The sequence below is a fragment of the Exophiala oligosperma genome (genome assembly GCF_000835515.1).
Source record: "Exophiala oligosperma strain CBS 72588 unplaced genomic scaffold supercont1.1, whole genome shotgun sequence".
NCBI lineage: Eukaryota > Fungi > Ascomycota > Eurotiomycetes > Chaetothyriales > Herpotrichiellaceae > Exophiala > Exophiala oligosperma.
In genome coordinates, this window is record NW_015622818.1 from 3,154,756 (window position 1) to 3,171,306 (window position 16,551).

The 16,551-nt window shown below is 50.9% G+C and overlaps 6 protein-coding genes across 6 annotated transcripts; 1 reads left to right on the forward strand and 5 right to left on the reverse strand.

The window, feature by feature from the left end:
• Positions 1-323: 323 nt before the first annotated feature.
• PV06_01092 (uncharacterized protein) lies at positions 324-2,484 on the forward strand (the record flags this gene model as incomplete). Its single annotated transcript, XM_016401678.1, has 4 exons — positions 324-437; positions 503-661; positions 713-1,067; positions 1,134-2,484. The coding sequence occupies 4 exons, from the start codon at positions 324-326 to the stop codon at positions 1,973-1,975; spliced, it is 1,470 nt and encodes a 489-aa protein (XP_016268731.1). The 3' UTR covers positions 1,976-2,484.
• A 1,387-nt stretch (positions 2,485-3,871) lies between these two features.
• On the reverse strand, positions 3,872-7,055 carry PV06_01093 (uncharacterized protein). Its single transcript, XM_016401679.1, has 3 exons — positions 6,437-7,055; positions 5,910-6,387; positions 3,872-5,858 (listed from the first exon to the last, which is right to left on the reverse strand). The coding sequence occupies exons 1-3, from the start codon at positions 6,651-6,653 to the stop codon at positions 4,043-4,045; spliced, it is 2,511 nt and encodes an 836-aa protein (XP_016268732.1). The 5' UTR covers positions 6,654-7,055; the 3' UTR covers positions 3,872-4,042.
• Positions 7,056-7,819: 764 nt separating this feature from the next.
• PV06_01094 (uncharacterized protein) lies at positions 7,820-9,362 on the reverse strand. The gene is made up of 2 exons (XM_016401680.1): positions 8,766-9,362; positions 7,820-8,643 (listed from the first exon to the last, which is right to left on the reverse strand). The coding sequence occupies exons 1-2, from the start codon at positions 9,108-9,110 to the stop codon at positions 8,056-8,058; spliced, it is 933 nt and encodes a 310-aa protein (XP_016268733.1). The 5' UTR covers positions 9,111-9,362; the 3' UTR covers positions 7,820-8,055.
• An 81-nt stretch (positions 9,363-9,443) lies between these two features.
• On the reverse strand, positions 9,444-11,258 carry PV06_01095 (uncharacterized protein). The gene is made up of 2 exons (XM_016401681.1): positions 10,821-11,258; positions 9,444-10,768 (listed from the first exon to the last, which is right to left on the reverse strand). The coding sequence occupies exons 1-2, from the start codon at positions 11,152-11,154 to the stop codon at positions 9,558-9,560; spliced, it is 1,545 nt and encodes a 514-aa protein (XP_016268734.1). The 5' UTR covers positions 11,155-11,258; the 3' UTR covers positions 9,444-9,557.
• Positions 11,259-11,884: 626 nt separating this feature from the next.
• On the reverse strand, positions 11,885-13,933 carry PV06_01096 (uncharacterized protein; the record flags this gene model as incomplete). Its single annotated transcript, XM_016401682.1, has 1 exon — positions 11,885-13,933. The coding sequence occupies one exon, from the start codon at positions 13,931-13,933 to the stop codon at positions 11,885-11,887; it is 2,049 nt and encodes a 682-aa protein (XP_016268735.1).
• Positions 13,934-14,214: 281 nt separating this feature from the next.
• On the reverse strand, positions 14,215-16,049 carry PV06_01097 (uncharacterized protein; the record flags this gene model as incomplete). The annotated part of the gene is made up of 3 exons (XM_016401683.1): positions 14,215-14,235; positions 14,319-15,948; positions 15,997-16,049. The coding sequence occupies 3 exons, from the start codon at positions 16,047-16,049 to the stop codon at positions 14,215-14,217; spliced, it is 1,704 nt and encodes a 567-aa protein (XP_016268736.1).
• Between the last annotated feature and the right edge of the window lie 502 nt (positions 16,050-16,551).

The following is a 16,551-nucleotide window of genomic DNA, read 5'->3' on the forward strand; positions in this document are numbered from 1 at the left end:
GAAAAAGAAGATTGTTTTGGTGGTGATACAAGAGATACAGATGTCTCCAATGATGGAATTAAAGAGATGTCAAGAATGATTTTTTGATGGAAAGAGAGAAGAATAGAAGAAGTGTAAACATGCCGAAACCAACACTTTCGACTCTAGCTTCCAGCCAATGACATCACAGCCCTTTACGCGTCTCCGATCAGAGAAAAAGCGCGTTGCATACAGAGTACCGTAAGAACGGCATCCATATGTTTGCGAAGTACCGTGAATGTCTCATCAACATCGGAATCAGCGAACCCCTTGAACGTTCCTCAGGTACCTAGGCAGGGTCCTTGATGCCTACGCTCCTCTTCACGGTCGGCCCTCAGGGAGTGGGCTACATCCATGATTTCCTCTCATGCCTCGCAAAATTTGACGAAGACATTTCTCTAGAAGCCACTCCTCAATTTGTAAGATCTCATGACCAACCGACCGTGTGTCGGGGGTTTCCCAACTCATGTTTACCTATGATCAGCTTCGTATCTCGAGTCTAAACATTTCAAAAACGGCCCATGCAGCTTTCACGCTAAGCTCGTCCTTTTTCACAAAGTATCACTTCTCGGCCGGACCCAGAAGACAACAGTCTGGCGGGCAGTCCGCGCCGAAATTCTGGTCGTGTAAACTCCAGAACAGGGTGTGTCTGATTTATCTGGGCAACTTCACGTCGTGGACTGACGATTCGTAGGCCCTGCTGTCCATCTTCAAGCGTCGCCTCGCGGATCAGCGCGACAGGGACACGGCCCTCGACAACTGCGAGTGCGAATTGCAGGACAATCTCGACGAGGCGGAATGCCGGTTGATCTTCCGGTTGAACTGCCGCCAGGGCGTGGTCAAGACCTATCGATTGTTTTACGAGTCTGGAGAGATCCTACACGCCGCCTTCGACGACGGCAGTTCCCCCAATCGGTGGACCGTGTCCTCGCGAACTTTGCGGGACGTGGTCGAGTATTTCGGCCCCAAGACGGACCAACTCGACTGGTTCTATCAGAATGGCAAGGTCACTTTTACGAGTTACACCGAGAAAATCCAGAGTGGTAGAGGTATGCATTTGTGAATCCAGGCCGCCAAAGGGCGCGACGACTAACTCACATGCCCGTCTCGTATAGAAATCCTCAAACAACCAATGCACACGTCGGTCGCCCTCGAGCGTAAAGATTTCACCAGTTTCGACGTCCAGGAAGGTCTTCACATCGGCACCATGGTCAAAGATTTCCGAGCCATCGTATCACACGCAGAATCGATGAGAGCCCAAGTCACGGCGAAATACTCGCGAGGTAACCGACCCTTGCAGATAACGTACGAGGACAACGGCCTCACGGCCGAATTTACACTCATGACTCGAGGTAACACAACGGCCATCCCCAGTGCTGCTGCTGCTGCTAGTGCAAGCACGCCGGCTCGAGATCTTTCTTTGCGACCAGTGTCTCGGCCGCCGGGCAGCAGTTCAGCCACCACCACCGAAGCAGGACGAGCGAGCTTCCAGCCTGCTGGGGAGGCTTCTTCGATGCCTCCTCCACCAGCAAACACTTCCATGCGGGAGCGCGACACTCTATCGCGTCCGAATCCACCACGACCGGCACTCTCGAAAATCGACGGGTCAGGAGGAGGAGGAGGAGGAGGAGGAGATTCGGCACAATTGCCAGCCGCCAGCCTCAATCCTGAAAGTCTTTTTATTCCGGTTGACGACGACGACGACCAACAATGGGACGAACCAAACTTCGACACTGAACCCGACATAGTGACTTGGGACAACACTGCCGATGATGACGTTTCGGCGGCGGCGGCGTCGAGCTCCCGTCGGATCCGCGATTCGGAATTACATTCATTCGCAGCGTCGATGCAAGAACAGAACAACCGTCGGCAGCCGACGACAACGACCAGGTCGAGATTTCCTCACGAAATCGAACCTACACAACGACTCTCTCAAGTTCGTGGGATCTTTGACTGATTTCGAACTGATATTGTACATTGTCTTGTCGATGTCGCGTCTTGTCATTTCCCCATGTTCTGGTTGTTGACTTTCTTCTCACAACAAATCACAAAAGTGGTGGCACACCCGGCGGCGACAGCCTCGACGCGATACTTGTCGCTGGCGAGAAGAGGCGAGGAGATCACGTTCCACCGTCCGGCGACGTCACCTTTGCCGTCCACCTCTTCGCCACAGTTCCCGTGTTCGCCCCAACCCCAGGCGATGATTTCTTGGGTCGTCGTGATGGCGACACAATGCTCGCTGCCGGCGGCCAAGGCTTTGACTGGTGGTAAGTTGGTCGGGGCAAGTTGACCCCGACGGTTTTTCCCGACACTCACGACCGTCGACGAAGACGACGACGAAATATGGATCGAACTCCAACCGGAAACCACCGTATCTTGTCGGGTTAGTTTGTGAGACAGTGCCTGCCCATGGACGTCGAAATTTTTTGTCTCGCCCCAGACCAGCAACCTTTTGCCGCGGGACAGGAACGCCGTGTGATCACGTCCCACGACGACACCTTCTGGTTTGAAGGTCAACGAAGAATCTTGATCGATCCTGGTCGGCCTCCATAGAATTTTATCTTTTCGATGATTTTCCCCGAGTTGTCCCTTGCGGCAACTTCCCCAACCGAAACAACGGCCGTCCGATAGGACAAACACGACATGTGACATGGAAGCTGAAATCGTCGAGATGTGGGGTTTTGGTTTTGGTTTTGTTGTGGTTGTGGTTGTATCTACTGGTCCAGCGGCAACAACAACAGCAGCAGTAGCAGCAGCAGCAGCAGCAACTCCAATGGTGGTGTTGTCAACATCATCACCATCATCATTCAAATCATCATCCACGTCAAAAACTTTGGTTGGTCTTTCGACTTGACAAACTTCTTGACCCAAACCTAATTCTCCTTTTGATCCGGTACCTCGAACGTAGACGATCTGTCGATTGACCACGAAGAATGAAGCTTCCCACGTGGCCGCGACGTCCGAGATGATTTTGGTCTCTTTGCTAGGTGTTCTGTGAGTAGTAGTACTCGTAGTGGTGGTAGTACTACTACTACCCAGGTCAAGAGAATCATCGATTCGATATTCTCGAAATATCGACTCCGAGCTTGTTTCGTCTTTTTCTTTTTCTTCTTCTTTTTTTTGGGATTTCCCGCCTCTATCGTTGCCGGCCAAAAAAACCCGACCGTCTTTGGTCAATAACAAAGTATGATTACCACCTGCGACGATCTTTTTGACCCCTCCTCCTCCTCCTCCTCCTGATTTCAGTTTCGAGTTCGGATTCGAATCCTTGTCGTCTCCACCGTCGACAATGTGGAACAAACATTTTTGTGCGTGTGACGAATCGTCATTGTGACCTATCCCAAGTTGTCCCGACCCGTTCGAACCCAAGGCGAACACGACCGGTGACGATGACGAGGACGCCGTCAAAGTGGTCCTGGTGTCGTGGTGGTCGGTCTCTTCCATACCGGGTGACTCGAAGACTCGGTCATCACACACACACACACACACACACAACGTCGACGGACGATGCGACGTTTGGGGATGTAATTTGAACCACCACCTAGTAGTGTAGGTGGTGGCTCGACCTCACCTGGATGGATGGCCCTCGACTTGAGAAAAACCGACTTGACGTCTTACGACACCATGTCCGCGAGGCCACGGTTGTTTTCGAAAATCCAATCCGTCATCTACACCAGGTAGACATCACAAGAACAGTTCGACGTCGACAGTGTCTTGATTGTCTTGGCACTTTACCCGGACAATACTCTACTCCGCAACTCAGTAACCCTCGGGCGCCAAGTTGCCGCTATTGTCGCGTAGAAACCCCTCTTCGAGGACAACTCTTCAATGACAAGTCTTCATTATTCTCATCATTCAATCATGTATACATGCTACATATCGTGTCGAAATCTTACCGAGTTTCTATCTTTTTTTTGGGCAGGTCTATCAGCACAACCGCTGTCTGACAATCCAGTAAGGCTACAACCAAATTTTATCCAAGACGATTCAGATGTCCGCCCGTCCTTCCACTTCAGCACTCGCTTCATAGACCTCTCCACCATTTCGTTTGATCAACCTTGAACTGTCCTTTCAGGGGAGTAGAAGCACTGGAATCGCCCACCAGGACATCGTACACATCCTTTTCCATAATCCAAGAATCTCGTCCTTCATCCCAGAAACTTGCAGCATATTTCTTGGAGAATGAGATCTTGACCTTTTCCGTAGCTCCGGCCTTGAAAAACACCTTTGTGAAGCCCTTGAGTTCCTTTGGAGGGCGGTTAATGCTTGGATTTTGTTGCGAGACGTAAGCCTGAACAACCTGCGCGCCGTCAACCTTTCCAGTATTGGTCACCGTGGCCGTGACCACGATATTAGCTTCGTCATCGTCGACGGAAAGGTCTTTGATATCGAATGTGGTGTAACTGAGGCCATGTCCAAAGGGGAATGCAACCTCTTTCTGGGTCTTTTCGTAGAATCGGTAGCCGATGTAAACATCTTCACCATAGATGGCCCTCTGTCGCTCAGACTTGTAGTTCAAGAATGCCGGGTTGTCTTCGTTCCTGATCGGGAAACTTAGAGGCAACTTACCACTGGGGTTGGTGTTGCCAAAGACGACATCTGCAATTGCATTTCCGGTCTCATTACCACCGTACCAAGCTTGAAGCACTGCAGGTGCATCTTTCAGCCATGGCATGGCGACAGGGGTTCCTGACTGAATCACGACGGCTGTATTTGGGTTGACGGCAAGGACGGCCTTGATGAGATCGTCGCTACCCGGGGGCAGATCCATGTGTTCCCGATCGTATCCTTCCGACTCCCAGTCTTTGTTGAGACCAGCGCAAAGAACGACCTGGTCTGCCTGTTGGGCGAGTCTTACGGCTCTCTCGATTTCGGTCTCGACCTCGACTTTACGCTCAAGTCCAACTCTCAAACCTCCAGCACCAAAGCCAGTAGCTCCTTTGGTATGAAACGTCATGGTAGGGTATGTGCCGAATTCAACGCGGACGTTGTATGTTTCCCCTTGGTTCATTTTCAGTGTACCGATCTCCTCTGCTGTTCCAGCGCCGAAGAAGGAGTTTCCTGGTCTTTGTTTGGTCTCGTTGTCCACCACGCAGTTCCCGTTGACGTAGATCTTGCCGGTTCCAGCGACCGCCAGACTAAGTTCATAGTCGGAGGTTTCTGAAGGAGTAAAGGTGCCGTCCAGTGAGACCCAGTAAAGGGTAGACTTGACCGCAGGGTTCTTGTAGTCCATGAGTAAGATATCGGAGTTGGCGACGTGTATCTCATCAACGGCTTTACGGTCCTTGACAGAAGGTGGGTCCAGGAATACTTTCATGGTCAATCCGGCTTTGTCCCCTTTTGTTTTGGTGGAACGAGTCATGAGCGGGAGAGATTTCCAGCCTGGTGCTCCCAAAGCGTACTTGGTGTCTGATGCTTGAGCTTGGAGTCCATCAAGTGGGCTCACCGCGTAGTATGGTAGAAGCGAAGCTGAGCCGCCACCACAGTAAGCGGCATACGCAGCGTTTGGTCCGATAATTGCTGTGGTCTTCTTCTTGTCAAAGGGCAGAAGACTGCGTTCGTTCTTCATGAGGACAATGCCATTAGAAGAGATTTTCCGAAGCAGTGCAGAAGTCTCGGGTGTGTCGACAGTTTTCTCAGGGGCGTTTTCTGGCAAACCAAGTGACTGAGCCCTCTTGACGAGCTTGAGCACCTCACGTACTCTCTGGTCGATATCGTACTCCTGAAGCTTGCCACAACCAATTGCTTGGTTAACAAGTTGTCCACGGATGTATGTAGGACCTGGCATTTCGAGGTCTAGGCCCGCCAAAATGGACTCTGTCGTCGAGTATGTGCCGAACCTGAAGTAAGATTAGTCCCTGGCCGAAGGAGAGCTCTGCTTTCGCACTTACCAATCACTCATGACCAAGCCATCAAATCCCCATTCGCGTCTTAGAATGTCTTGAATGAGTCGAGGATTTTCGCTGACATGAACACCATTTACTCGATTGTACGCAGTCATGTAACAATCTGGCGATGAGTCTCGCTGTGCAATCATGAAGGGCATCAGATAAATTTCCCGAAGAGCTCGTTCTGTCAGAATGCTGTCCACGGCTTGTCTCTGGTCTTCTTGGTCGTTGCAAACGTAGTGCTTGATCGTGGCGGCGACCCCTGTTGATTGGATACCATTGATCGTAGCCGCACTCATGGCACCTGCAAGGTATGGATCCTCGCTGAAGCTTTCGAACCCTCGGCCACCAAGAGGAGACCTCTGCATATTGGTGGTTGGTCCGAGGATGACAGCAGCGCCCTTGGCAATGGCTTCGTGACCTTGCAATCTGCCTCCATTCTTGATGAGATCTGTGTCCCATGTTGCGGCAAGACCGGTTCCTGAGCAAGATAAGTCATTCGTCACCAACGGTAGAAGGGGTCAACTCACCACAAGGAAGACACGCGGCAGGAACTCCGTTGAAAAAGCGAGTGCCTCGGACACCATTGGGTCCGTCAGACAATCGTACCGAGGGAACACCTAGTCTGTGAACAGGGGCAGTGTGCCAAAAGTCAATGCCGGACAAGAGGGCAACTTTTTCGCTGATGGAGAGTTGGGAGAGAACATCTTCGACGTCGATAGTTGTCTTGAGAGGCATGGAACCCATGATGAGCAAGACTTCTTCCTCGAGATAACAATGTTCCAAAAAGAGCAAAGGACGGGATTGAGAGAAGGAAAGGAAATAGACTGAAATATCCTGTAATACTAAGCGTCTGAGATAAAAGGGAGAATTTGTGTGTTAGATGGCCGTCCGATTTACCGGTGCCGAAAGAACGAATATTGATAGAATCAATGGATAAACATCGGTTGATTATGAGTAGAAAGAATGGATATCCCATCAGATGGATGGAGTAATAGTTCGATGGCAAGTGCTTGTTCCCTGCCACGGGTGGAAAGAAGTGGTCCATGTCATCCCCACTATGGGGAAGGAGGCAGTCATCCCCAGCAAGAGTGTCATGGTCTGTGATGTTCCCAGAGACATACAGCACCGCAAAGTGGCACAATTGGTAGTCATGGAACATCACAGGGCGTATTCCTGCCATCTCGATTTCGTGGGTGTCAGTATTAATGAGAGTCCATGCTGCTGCTGCTGCTGCTGCTACTGGTGTCAAGATGCTCTCAATCCGAGTCTTCCTTCGTGGGCCGCGGAGTACCGGGTCGAATGAGCGGTGGGTGAGAAAGAGGATGTCAAAAAGCGGTGCGGGCATGTCAGTCGAAGGGACAAGGGCGGACAAGGCCCGATCAATCACATTGTACTCGTACTCGGACTCGGCACATCTTGTGATTTTATGGAGAACAGAGTCTTTTCCATGCTGTGAGGCGCCGTGTCTGAAGGAGGATGGACAATGGACACTTATAATTACTGAACCAACCCAAAAGGTACATACAGGCTAAACTTCGGCACACTAAGCGTCTAGTGGTTGTTTTAGTGACTCTTTGTCTACTGCTTGGCCCTTTCTACCTGACCACAACTCGTTACTTGTACAGTCAAAAGGTAATGCATATCTCTGACCGAGTTCCGAGCATTGTAGCCTACTCGCATATCGTCTGTGGGCATCAAGCCGGGCCGTAGAAACGACGGGAGTCGGGATGATACATGTCTCGGACTGTACCGCTTATACCGTCCCTGCTTTTTCTCATGCGAACTCATCATACGTTTTGTCTTTGGGGGCCTCAAAGCAAATAACTGCCTCGGTCGTCAGATGTCGTTGTTGCAACATTCATCGAATCATGGGTCAAGTTGCCATGGTTGATGCTGATGGTCTTTGTTTGTACACGGGAATGAATACTTGGTCTGTATTTTTTCTCTAACAAAATATACCTTTTGTATGTCTTCATATTTGCCCCCTCGACTACTAGAGCTGATTACCATGTACCGGTTCATGCATGACACCAAGTCCAATGCTGCACTTACGATCAAGGACACTCCCATTCATTGTTCAAGTTAGTCTTTCTTTTTCCCAGCTCAGCTCGATTTTCCAGCGGCTCAAGTCAATCAATCAATCAAGTCACATGACCTTCCCCTGGAGCATTCCACTCCCTCTACTTGAGAAGATGCCCATGATCCCGAATCCCAGATAGAAAAGTGCAAGAGGGTACGCAACGAGTCCACGCATCCCATTCATCCTTCCCACACTCACAAACATACCGGAACTGCTGAAAGTGCACCATCCCACCGCGGCCGCCGTCAGCACGTATCCCAACCCGGTGTCCATGGGCAAAAGGACACCAAACGAGGCCGTGAACACCAAGGGCAAAAAACAATACCCCAAGACACTCGCGCTCCGAGAATACGTCAGGGTGCTTGAGAAATGTCCGCCGCCGTGTCCCGACGACGAGGAACTGGCGTGGTCCCTCTGTCCTTGTGCCATCTGGTCTACCTCGCCCGGTTCGACGGGAGGGGTCATGAGCGCAAACATCCAGTGCAGGGCCATCGATCCGAACAGGGCGATGCCGTAGATGTACCCGTAAAAGAACTTGCCCGAGAGCGCGAGGAACGTGCCGTAGAGGACCAGGAACAGCAACCCGCCGTAAAGATCGCTGTCGTCCATGATATGAGGGGATGGTCGTGTCCACGGGTTGAGTACCGTCAGAGTCTATGATCGTCATTGTTAGTTACTCCTCCTGACCAAAGAAAAAGTCGAAACCACACCGGTGCACATATGTATGTACACGCGTGTACATGTGTGTTTGTGTTCTAGTGTCAAAAAAAACTAACCTTTGTTTTGATGTGTCCAAAGTTGACGCCTAGCTCTTCCATGAGGCCCGGTTCTCCCTCGTAGCCTTCCGTGCCGAACGCGGCGAGCCAGCCTGTCCGCAGTCCTCCAGAGTCTCCCATGCGCCCACTGACACCCTGGATGCCCGGTCCACCACCGAATCCTCCCGAAGAACCTGCGCCATAGCCCGGGTACGAAGGTGCCGGATTGCTCGCGCCGTAGCCGCCGTAGGACGCCTGTGAAGGCGTGGTATGCCCGGAGACGTTCGAGTAAGACGACGGGAAGAATTGAAGGTTGTTCGACGCGGCGCCAGGTGCCTGGCCGTATGTGGGCTGATAGTAGGACATGATTTTCAAGAGGAGGAGGAGGTGGTGGTGGAGGTTTGGCCGCCGCCTGGCCTTCTAGGAACCGGGGGTTTTTTTGCGCGCAGACGTGACGAATCGTTTTCCAGACACAATTACAGACTCAAAGAGAGGGGCAAATCGAGCAAAGTCGAGATCGAGACACGACACATACGGCTTGGTGGATTGTGGCGACAGGTTGTCTGTTCAGTTGTGAGGGCGTTGCTGCTGCTGCTGATGATGTGTCCGGAGTTCAAGTCATTTTGTATTATTCTCCAAACCGATGTGCGGAGTCCTCGTCATATTAATTCTTTTGAATTGGTTCATTCACCTTCATGCCAGATGGCCTCTCTACATACATGTACGTTTACACTCTCTGCACTTTTCAACATGATATGACATTCTTTTTGACCACGTTGCTGTTAAATATGTACAAGTTCTTCTATCGCATTACTACAAGAGGTTGATTCCAACCCCGAAGGAAATACCCTTTCTGGCTTCCTCATTTTTCCGGACTGCGATGGGCAGAGAGAAGTTTAACTCGAATCGAGCCACTGGATGAGCATAAACAAGTCCAAACCCAGCAGACATTGTCGGAAGTCCGTTGCCCAAGTCGGCGATGGCATTGGTCAAGCTTGAGTTGACTTGTTCCTTGCTCATGGGGCCTTCTGTTTCAGGATTCCGTAGTGCCAACAGTCTGCCTCCATTGACGAAGGCCTGAAATCGAAGCGGCTTGTCTTTGCCCACCTTTGGGAGAGGTAGGAACAGATTCGCACTTCCCGCTGCATACAGATCACCTCCGACAGCATCCGGTCCATCGTGGGGCCCAAGACCAGATAGACGAAACCCTCGAACGTCTGTTGGCCCACCAAGCTGGAATCTGTCGTTGATTCGCGACATTTCGGGGTTAGGGTTTGCTCCGAGACTGAGAGGATAGAGCAGACCAGCTCGGAGTCCGGTCGTGAAGCTTACACCACTGTCGCCTTTGATTCCAGGTATTGGTATAGGGAGTGCAGTCTGACTTTCGACCTCGGTTTTCAGGAATGACACGTCTCCTCGAAGCGGTCCCCAGCCGGCCAACTCAACGAGTGACTTTGCGTAGTATCCGCGAGATGGTAGCATAGGATTGTCTCTTTTATCAGTTGTCCTCATAAGAGATATACTGCTCTTGAAGGAATCTCCAGCTTCATTCTTGACTGTGGGCGAAGCATTTTGTGCCAGTCCTGTTACCTGCCGCCAAACACCATTGTATCCCACTTCGTTCATAGTTCCTGCGTTCGACAGCCATCGTAATTTCGCCCATCCTCCTTTCAAAACTTCTTCATGGCTGGCAAAGGGCTTTTGCGTTGCGCTTTGAACGCCTCCGAGTTGGAAGCGGAAGTCAGGGTTACTGAGAACAGGTGTGTCGAATGTAGCTTGATAGGATGACCTCGTTCGCGTCCCTATTGAGGCATTCAGATCTAGTGTTTCCGCACCACCCAGTATGTTGCGCCATTCCACGTTGGCGTAGGCGGAGCCTTCGGCATTTCCCAGATCCGTTCCAGTCTTTGCGAGTATCCGGCTCTTTTCTTTCACAGAGTAGTATACCGCGACATCGGTCGGAGTCGTGGCGGGGTCGGTCTGAGGTGGTTTGTCAATGAAGACGGAGCATTCCTTGTAGATTCCTAAACATCTCGGTCAGCGTGTGGAAGAGCCAGCTGGCCCAGGCGCACATACCAAATTTGTTGAGCTTGTCAGCAGTCTTTGCGACTTCATGGATCAGTTCGGATTGTGTGTATGGTCGGTCGCGGTTAGCACTCAGTAGCGGCTTCACAACACCCTTCAAGAAACCATGGCGCGTGTTTGGAGCTCCAAGGACAGTGACAGAGGAGACAGTGGTAGGTAAAGTCGAGTTCTGGTCTATCAGGTCGGCGAGTCTCTGCTGGCTAAGCTGAAACGTAGCATGTATTCGTTCGTTGATTGCCTTTTGGCGTTGTTCCAACTCCGTAGGATCTGCTTGCTTGAGCAAGTCAAAGATATTGTCCTCGCCAGCCGAGTCTGAGGTGGCCATTGAGGCCAAAGTTCTCCGTACTTGCAACCAGTCAACCGGAGTGAGCTGTACAAGGTCTGAGTGTTACTGAGAGTGAAGCTCAAATTGGAGAAGTTCTTTCTACGATGCAGTGAAGCATTGCCCGGAATTCTCCAAGCTGTGGTTTGGATCTGGTTGCGCTCGAGCCCGTTTAAGGAAAGTGGATGGCGCCGCCATTGACTCGCCCCTCGACGTGCACGAGTCGTGTGAGCAGCTGCAGTGTAAACGCTACAAAAGCGGCGTAGTCGAAACGACTGTTTTGTCTTGTCCTCGAGTGGTCTTATTCCATTCAACTCTTCTTCATGGTGATACATCGTTTAATACCCCGTAACCATGACAATCGCGTCTTCACCTCCTTCACTAGATAGCAGCCCAAGAAAAGCAACAAAAATTTCCGGGAGAGACAAAAAGTTTGGAGAGTCGAAGCCCCGACCAGCTTCTCTTTTACTTATTCCGACTATGATCACTGCCATCCCCTCATACCTTGGTCAAGGGATGTTTATCCAGTGATCATGGAAACCAGCTGACTCCCAGTTTAATCTACTAAGCTGGTTTCCAAGAATAAGCCCCCCTCCGAACCATTGGGCCAAAGTGGCGGTTCGACGTGGTGAGTCTTACTAGTGGCCATCAAGGCGTACTTTGTTGAGGAAAAGTTCACTGGAATAAATATATATACCCTGGAAATAAATGTAGTGAATCTTTGAATGGATTGTCATTGCCCCCGAAACCAGCCGTAATCACTCCAGAGGGCCTCACTTGGTGGCACCGCCCAGGCATATTCACCAACTCCGACGGCCATCTGACCCAGGAGATTATTATTATCACCAGTGAATGAGAAGTAGTTTTGGGGGTCGTCGAGGTCGAAGTCCAACTCATAGTCTTGGGTGTGGTTGAAAGGCGGACCCCATTCGTAGGTCGGGGGTGCACTCATGTTGGTTGGATCGACACCTTGCTCGTCCGGGCCATTAACAATATCAAGTTCCGCAGCTTTGTGAACTCGCGGTGCCTGGCTGACATGCAGGCTGATCTCCTGCAAGTCCATGTCCTCGAAAGATATTGGAGGCGTCACATTTCGGCTGGAACGGGCTCGTGTACCCGTGTACTGCTTGACAAGAACATCAAACACTTGAACAAATTGTCCCGCATCAGGCATTTCGCTCATGAAGCGTTGCATCAACTCGCTTGCTGAGATCAACGCCCGTAGCTCCCGTCCGAAATCAGATCCAGTATCAAAATCCTGGCGTGCTTCTTTTGGTCTGAGCAGTGACAAGGAGTATATTATGGCTAGGCCCGTGGTGAAGAGGATCTGGAGATACGAGCGGGTCCAAGTGATGTGTCCCTTTGCAAACATCGAGGCGTATAGTTCAATCACATTCACCGCGGACTGTAAATACGAGCGAAGCATCCAGCGAGGTGGCTGGAAATTGTCCTTGGGCAGGCGTGCCAGCGCGCCGCGGATGAGTGTCAGTCTGTCTTTTTCGACCATGAAGTCATACCATTGTGGTCGTTGGTACAGACTCTTGGGGTCTTGAAAGACAGGGGCCGTGTCTCGAATCTGCTGCATTTCAACCGAGAAGCGATCCAAATCCAACTTGATACGTCCAACCTCAGCCATTGGCCGGCGCGTCGTGCACTGGTCTGAAGAGCTGAAAAAGGCGTTGGAGACTCGCGTGGTCAACCTTCTGAGTTCGACAACGAACCGGAACACTGATGCTTTGTTGGGCTTCGTGAACGAGCCAGCGTCAACCTCATCCAAAGATCTCGCTGTAGAATTGAGCAAATTCTCCTCATCAACCTCTATCGGGAGCGGCGTTTCAATGTCATGCTCTGCTATCGCAAAAGGCCGTCCAAGTATGCCGGAGCTGTACCTGTCGTGGATGTAGCAATCCCAGAAGACGTTCCGCCGGATCTGCTCTTCAATCGGCGAGAGGGGAGCTACTGGTCGTCGATGTAGGCTTACTTCCACGCATTGTCTCATACACAGTCGACCGATGTCCCATATCGAGCAATCAATGTGGTAGTACATGGCAAATCGGGCAATAAGAAGGAGGTTCTGGATGGCACCGATGGATCCTATGATGCTCACTTCTGGCGCATACTGTTGAGCTGCCCGAAAGTAGCCATACGGATGCTCTTGGATTTCTCCCCGTCGAAACATTGTCACCGAGCTGATGGCGAAAATCATGAAGGACCGGTAGTAGTCCTCACTGGAAGCTGGGAGGATACCTTTGCCATAAACTCGCTGCAACAGTTCCTCGACCGAGAAGCGAGCCAGCAGTGGGTGATGCAGATGCATATGATTGAAGTGACGCTCGACCAATATGTTTGCCAGTTCCCATGAAGGCAGCATGTGGGCAGCGACGGTCTCGATGGTGTATGGTGAGGACGCGACACCTTCGTGAAGCCTTGCATTCGATAGCGATGCAGTGTTTGCCGTCATGGATATCTCCCTAAGAAGTCCGAGTCCACTACCGTCGCCGACAAAATGGGAGCTTTCATGTCTTGAACGTCCTGGCGTTGCCAGGCTTTCCCTGAGCCCTTCACCCAGCGGCTGATGGACGACTGAATCTAGGTATTCAAGTCTGCGCTCTAGCTGGTAAATACTGTCGCGAGAGAACCTCTCGTGAGTACCGGCCTCGACAATGATACATGCTGTGTTGCTTCTTGTGCAGCCGGTGCATTTGGGCGGCTTGCTGTCGCATTTGACCTTGCGTAACCGGCATCGTTCACATGCTGGGATTTTGGGATGCTGGAAGGGCATATCTCTCAACGGTGGATAGAGCAAAGTACATTAGGAAAGCCCCGTCACAGTCATTGTTCGGCGAATTGTCCGAGACGAAGCATAGGAATTCGTGGAGTAAGATCAAGAATCTGATGCACAAACGTTGATTGACGGGCAAAATCGATGTAGTGGAACTTTGTGGCGCGCCCTCCACACTGGAAGAAGCAATGCCATTGGTCTTAGGTGAACAACGTCAAAGTGTCCCCCATAGCAAGACCATATTATACATACAGGACCCTGGAACAATCACTACTTGTAGGCTAGAAATACATGGAACATTGCTAATGGTACAATGTTAACATCACTACGTACACTCACTTATAAGTTGAACCCAGTGCGAGGGCATTGTTATGCCGACTCTTACCATGGCCCGATCCAGGACATTGCAAGGTTCATCTTCTCCGTTTAGTGCTGCAGGGGCGACGTGGACAGTTTGTCCCTTTTTCTCAACAGTCGTGAGTAAGCTCCACAAAAATTCGTGAAAGTCCTCAGTAAGATTGAGCACATCTGCCATATTGTGCAGTACTCCCATAGCGGTCATGACTACCTTCATGTCCGCTACTCCGAATGCCATGGCCGGTCTAAGTCCTTGGTGTTGTATTTCGACTGCAGTGTAGATTTGACAAGAGTAAATGTATGCGATGGTTGCTCCAAGGACATCAATGACATCCAGGATGCCTGGCGCAAACTCATACTTGTCAAGGCAAAGTTGGATATTGTTGATGTATCGGGGCACTTCCCGGTTCAGCCTACCGTGTATGAGACCACGGGGTAGCTCCGCTAATGAATATTGGAGACAATGGCAGAGAAGCTGAAGAAGGGCGCGACAATTGAGCTGCTCTTTGTGCATGTCCAAGATTGCACTTAGGCGTGGCTTATCAGTGCTCTGGAGGTCCTCGGCCATGGCCACCAAATCGATGATATCTTCACTGGACTGGTACCAGTATTCTAGACTGGATAGGCAAACTGGGATTTCGATACGTGGTCCAGAGCGCCAATCTGACAGCATTTTTGCGTATTGCACCGTCCACATGAAAAATGACTGTAAATGCAGGCCCGATTGACTGTGAGGCGGATGAAAAGCAACTTGGGGCATCTCCAAGTCAATATCACCATCCTCGATTTGAAAAGGTCGACCCGTGACTATGGATAGAGTCCGGTCGAGAACATAAAGTGTCCAGAAAAGGGGCACTCCGGTTGTTTCATGGGCGATATCAGCGTTTCCACGATGCATGCCCGTCGAAATAGCCTTCGTCATTGCGAGACCTAGGAGGTACATGCCCGGGCTTTCGCAGCGAAAGTGCAGCAAAACAAGTGCCACGAGAACCATACACCGGATCATCTCCTTATCGGAAGTCTCTCCCGCCAGCTGTGGAAGTAGCGCCAAAGCCCTTGCAGCAAAGTCATATGCGTGAGCCGTCAAGGACTTACCATGAGAACTTGAAGAAATTCCCAGGCTTAAGGTGGCATAAACAACGCAGGCAACCTCGGGCGGCTGATCGACTAGTACTGGAGCGTCCTCGTCAGTTCTGTTCATTGACATGGTCTCGAAATTGTCCACAGCCATTTCGATAAAGATGCAAGGGAACAGCAGTCCGATATTATGGTGGCAGCACTTGATGAAGTATTGACAATCACGGCCAGTTTGAAGCATCAGATTCCTGAGTGCCCCAACTGTGAGTTCAGCGGCATCTTTTCTGCTAGAGAGTGCGGACAAGTCTTCCTGGGCCATCTTAGAAGCCGCTGTGACCAACCTCGCAAAAAAAGAGTTGTTCAAGACGACCTGGTGTGGCCGCTTCGGACCACTCATCGCCGCCACTGAGAGGTATTCAACCTCATTAACAGCCGCATCCACGAGGCGTTGTTGAGGGCTGACGGTGTCGGTCGTATCTCCATGAGCAGCCTCAGGGCCATTGTTAACTCCAATGGCCGGACTTGAATTGTTCAGGGCTTCGAGGTGATCAATTCGTCTCTTCAGATATGCGACATAACCCCTGTGCATTTTCTCAGCAGGAGTGCATAGAGAGGTACAAGATACTTACCTCCCCGCCATAACGTCTTCCCGTGAGTGCATGTTATCAGTCTCTGAAGGCATGCCCCATGTTCGCGGGAGGCATGACACTCCGGCTTGGACACACTCAGAGCATTGCGGCATCTGACGGCCACATTTTTGCTTTCGCCGCCAACACCTCTCGCATGCTTGACTAAGCAAGCTTTGCGACATCATGTGCGCTTCACGATTGATGACGTTGTTTGATCATGGTTCAGAATAGTATCTCCTATGCAAATTGTAAGACGTCACGCATTGAGCGAGTTTCCTTCGAGTCGCTGGCAAGAATATGGGAAGAACTAAAACAGTGCGAGCACTTGGACTCTTGCACTTTGAGCATTTAGAAGGAAAATCATTCGTCTGACAGTATGTTTAAGCTCATTTGACGGGGAACTTTTTCTCTCTCTCGACCAGCACTTTGCAATTTTTGCTGTCAGACCTGGGTAAATTCTCATCAGCCGACTGAACTAACAGATGCACCCACCCACGTCTTACGTCTTCTTCCTCTCCTCTCTTTTCCTTCAGGTATATTCTTTTAATGCAAAGT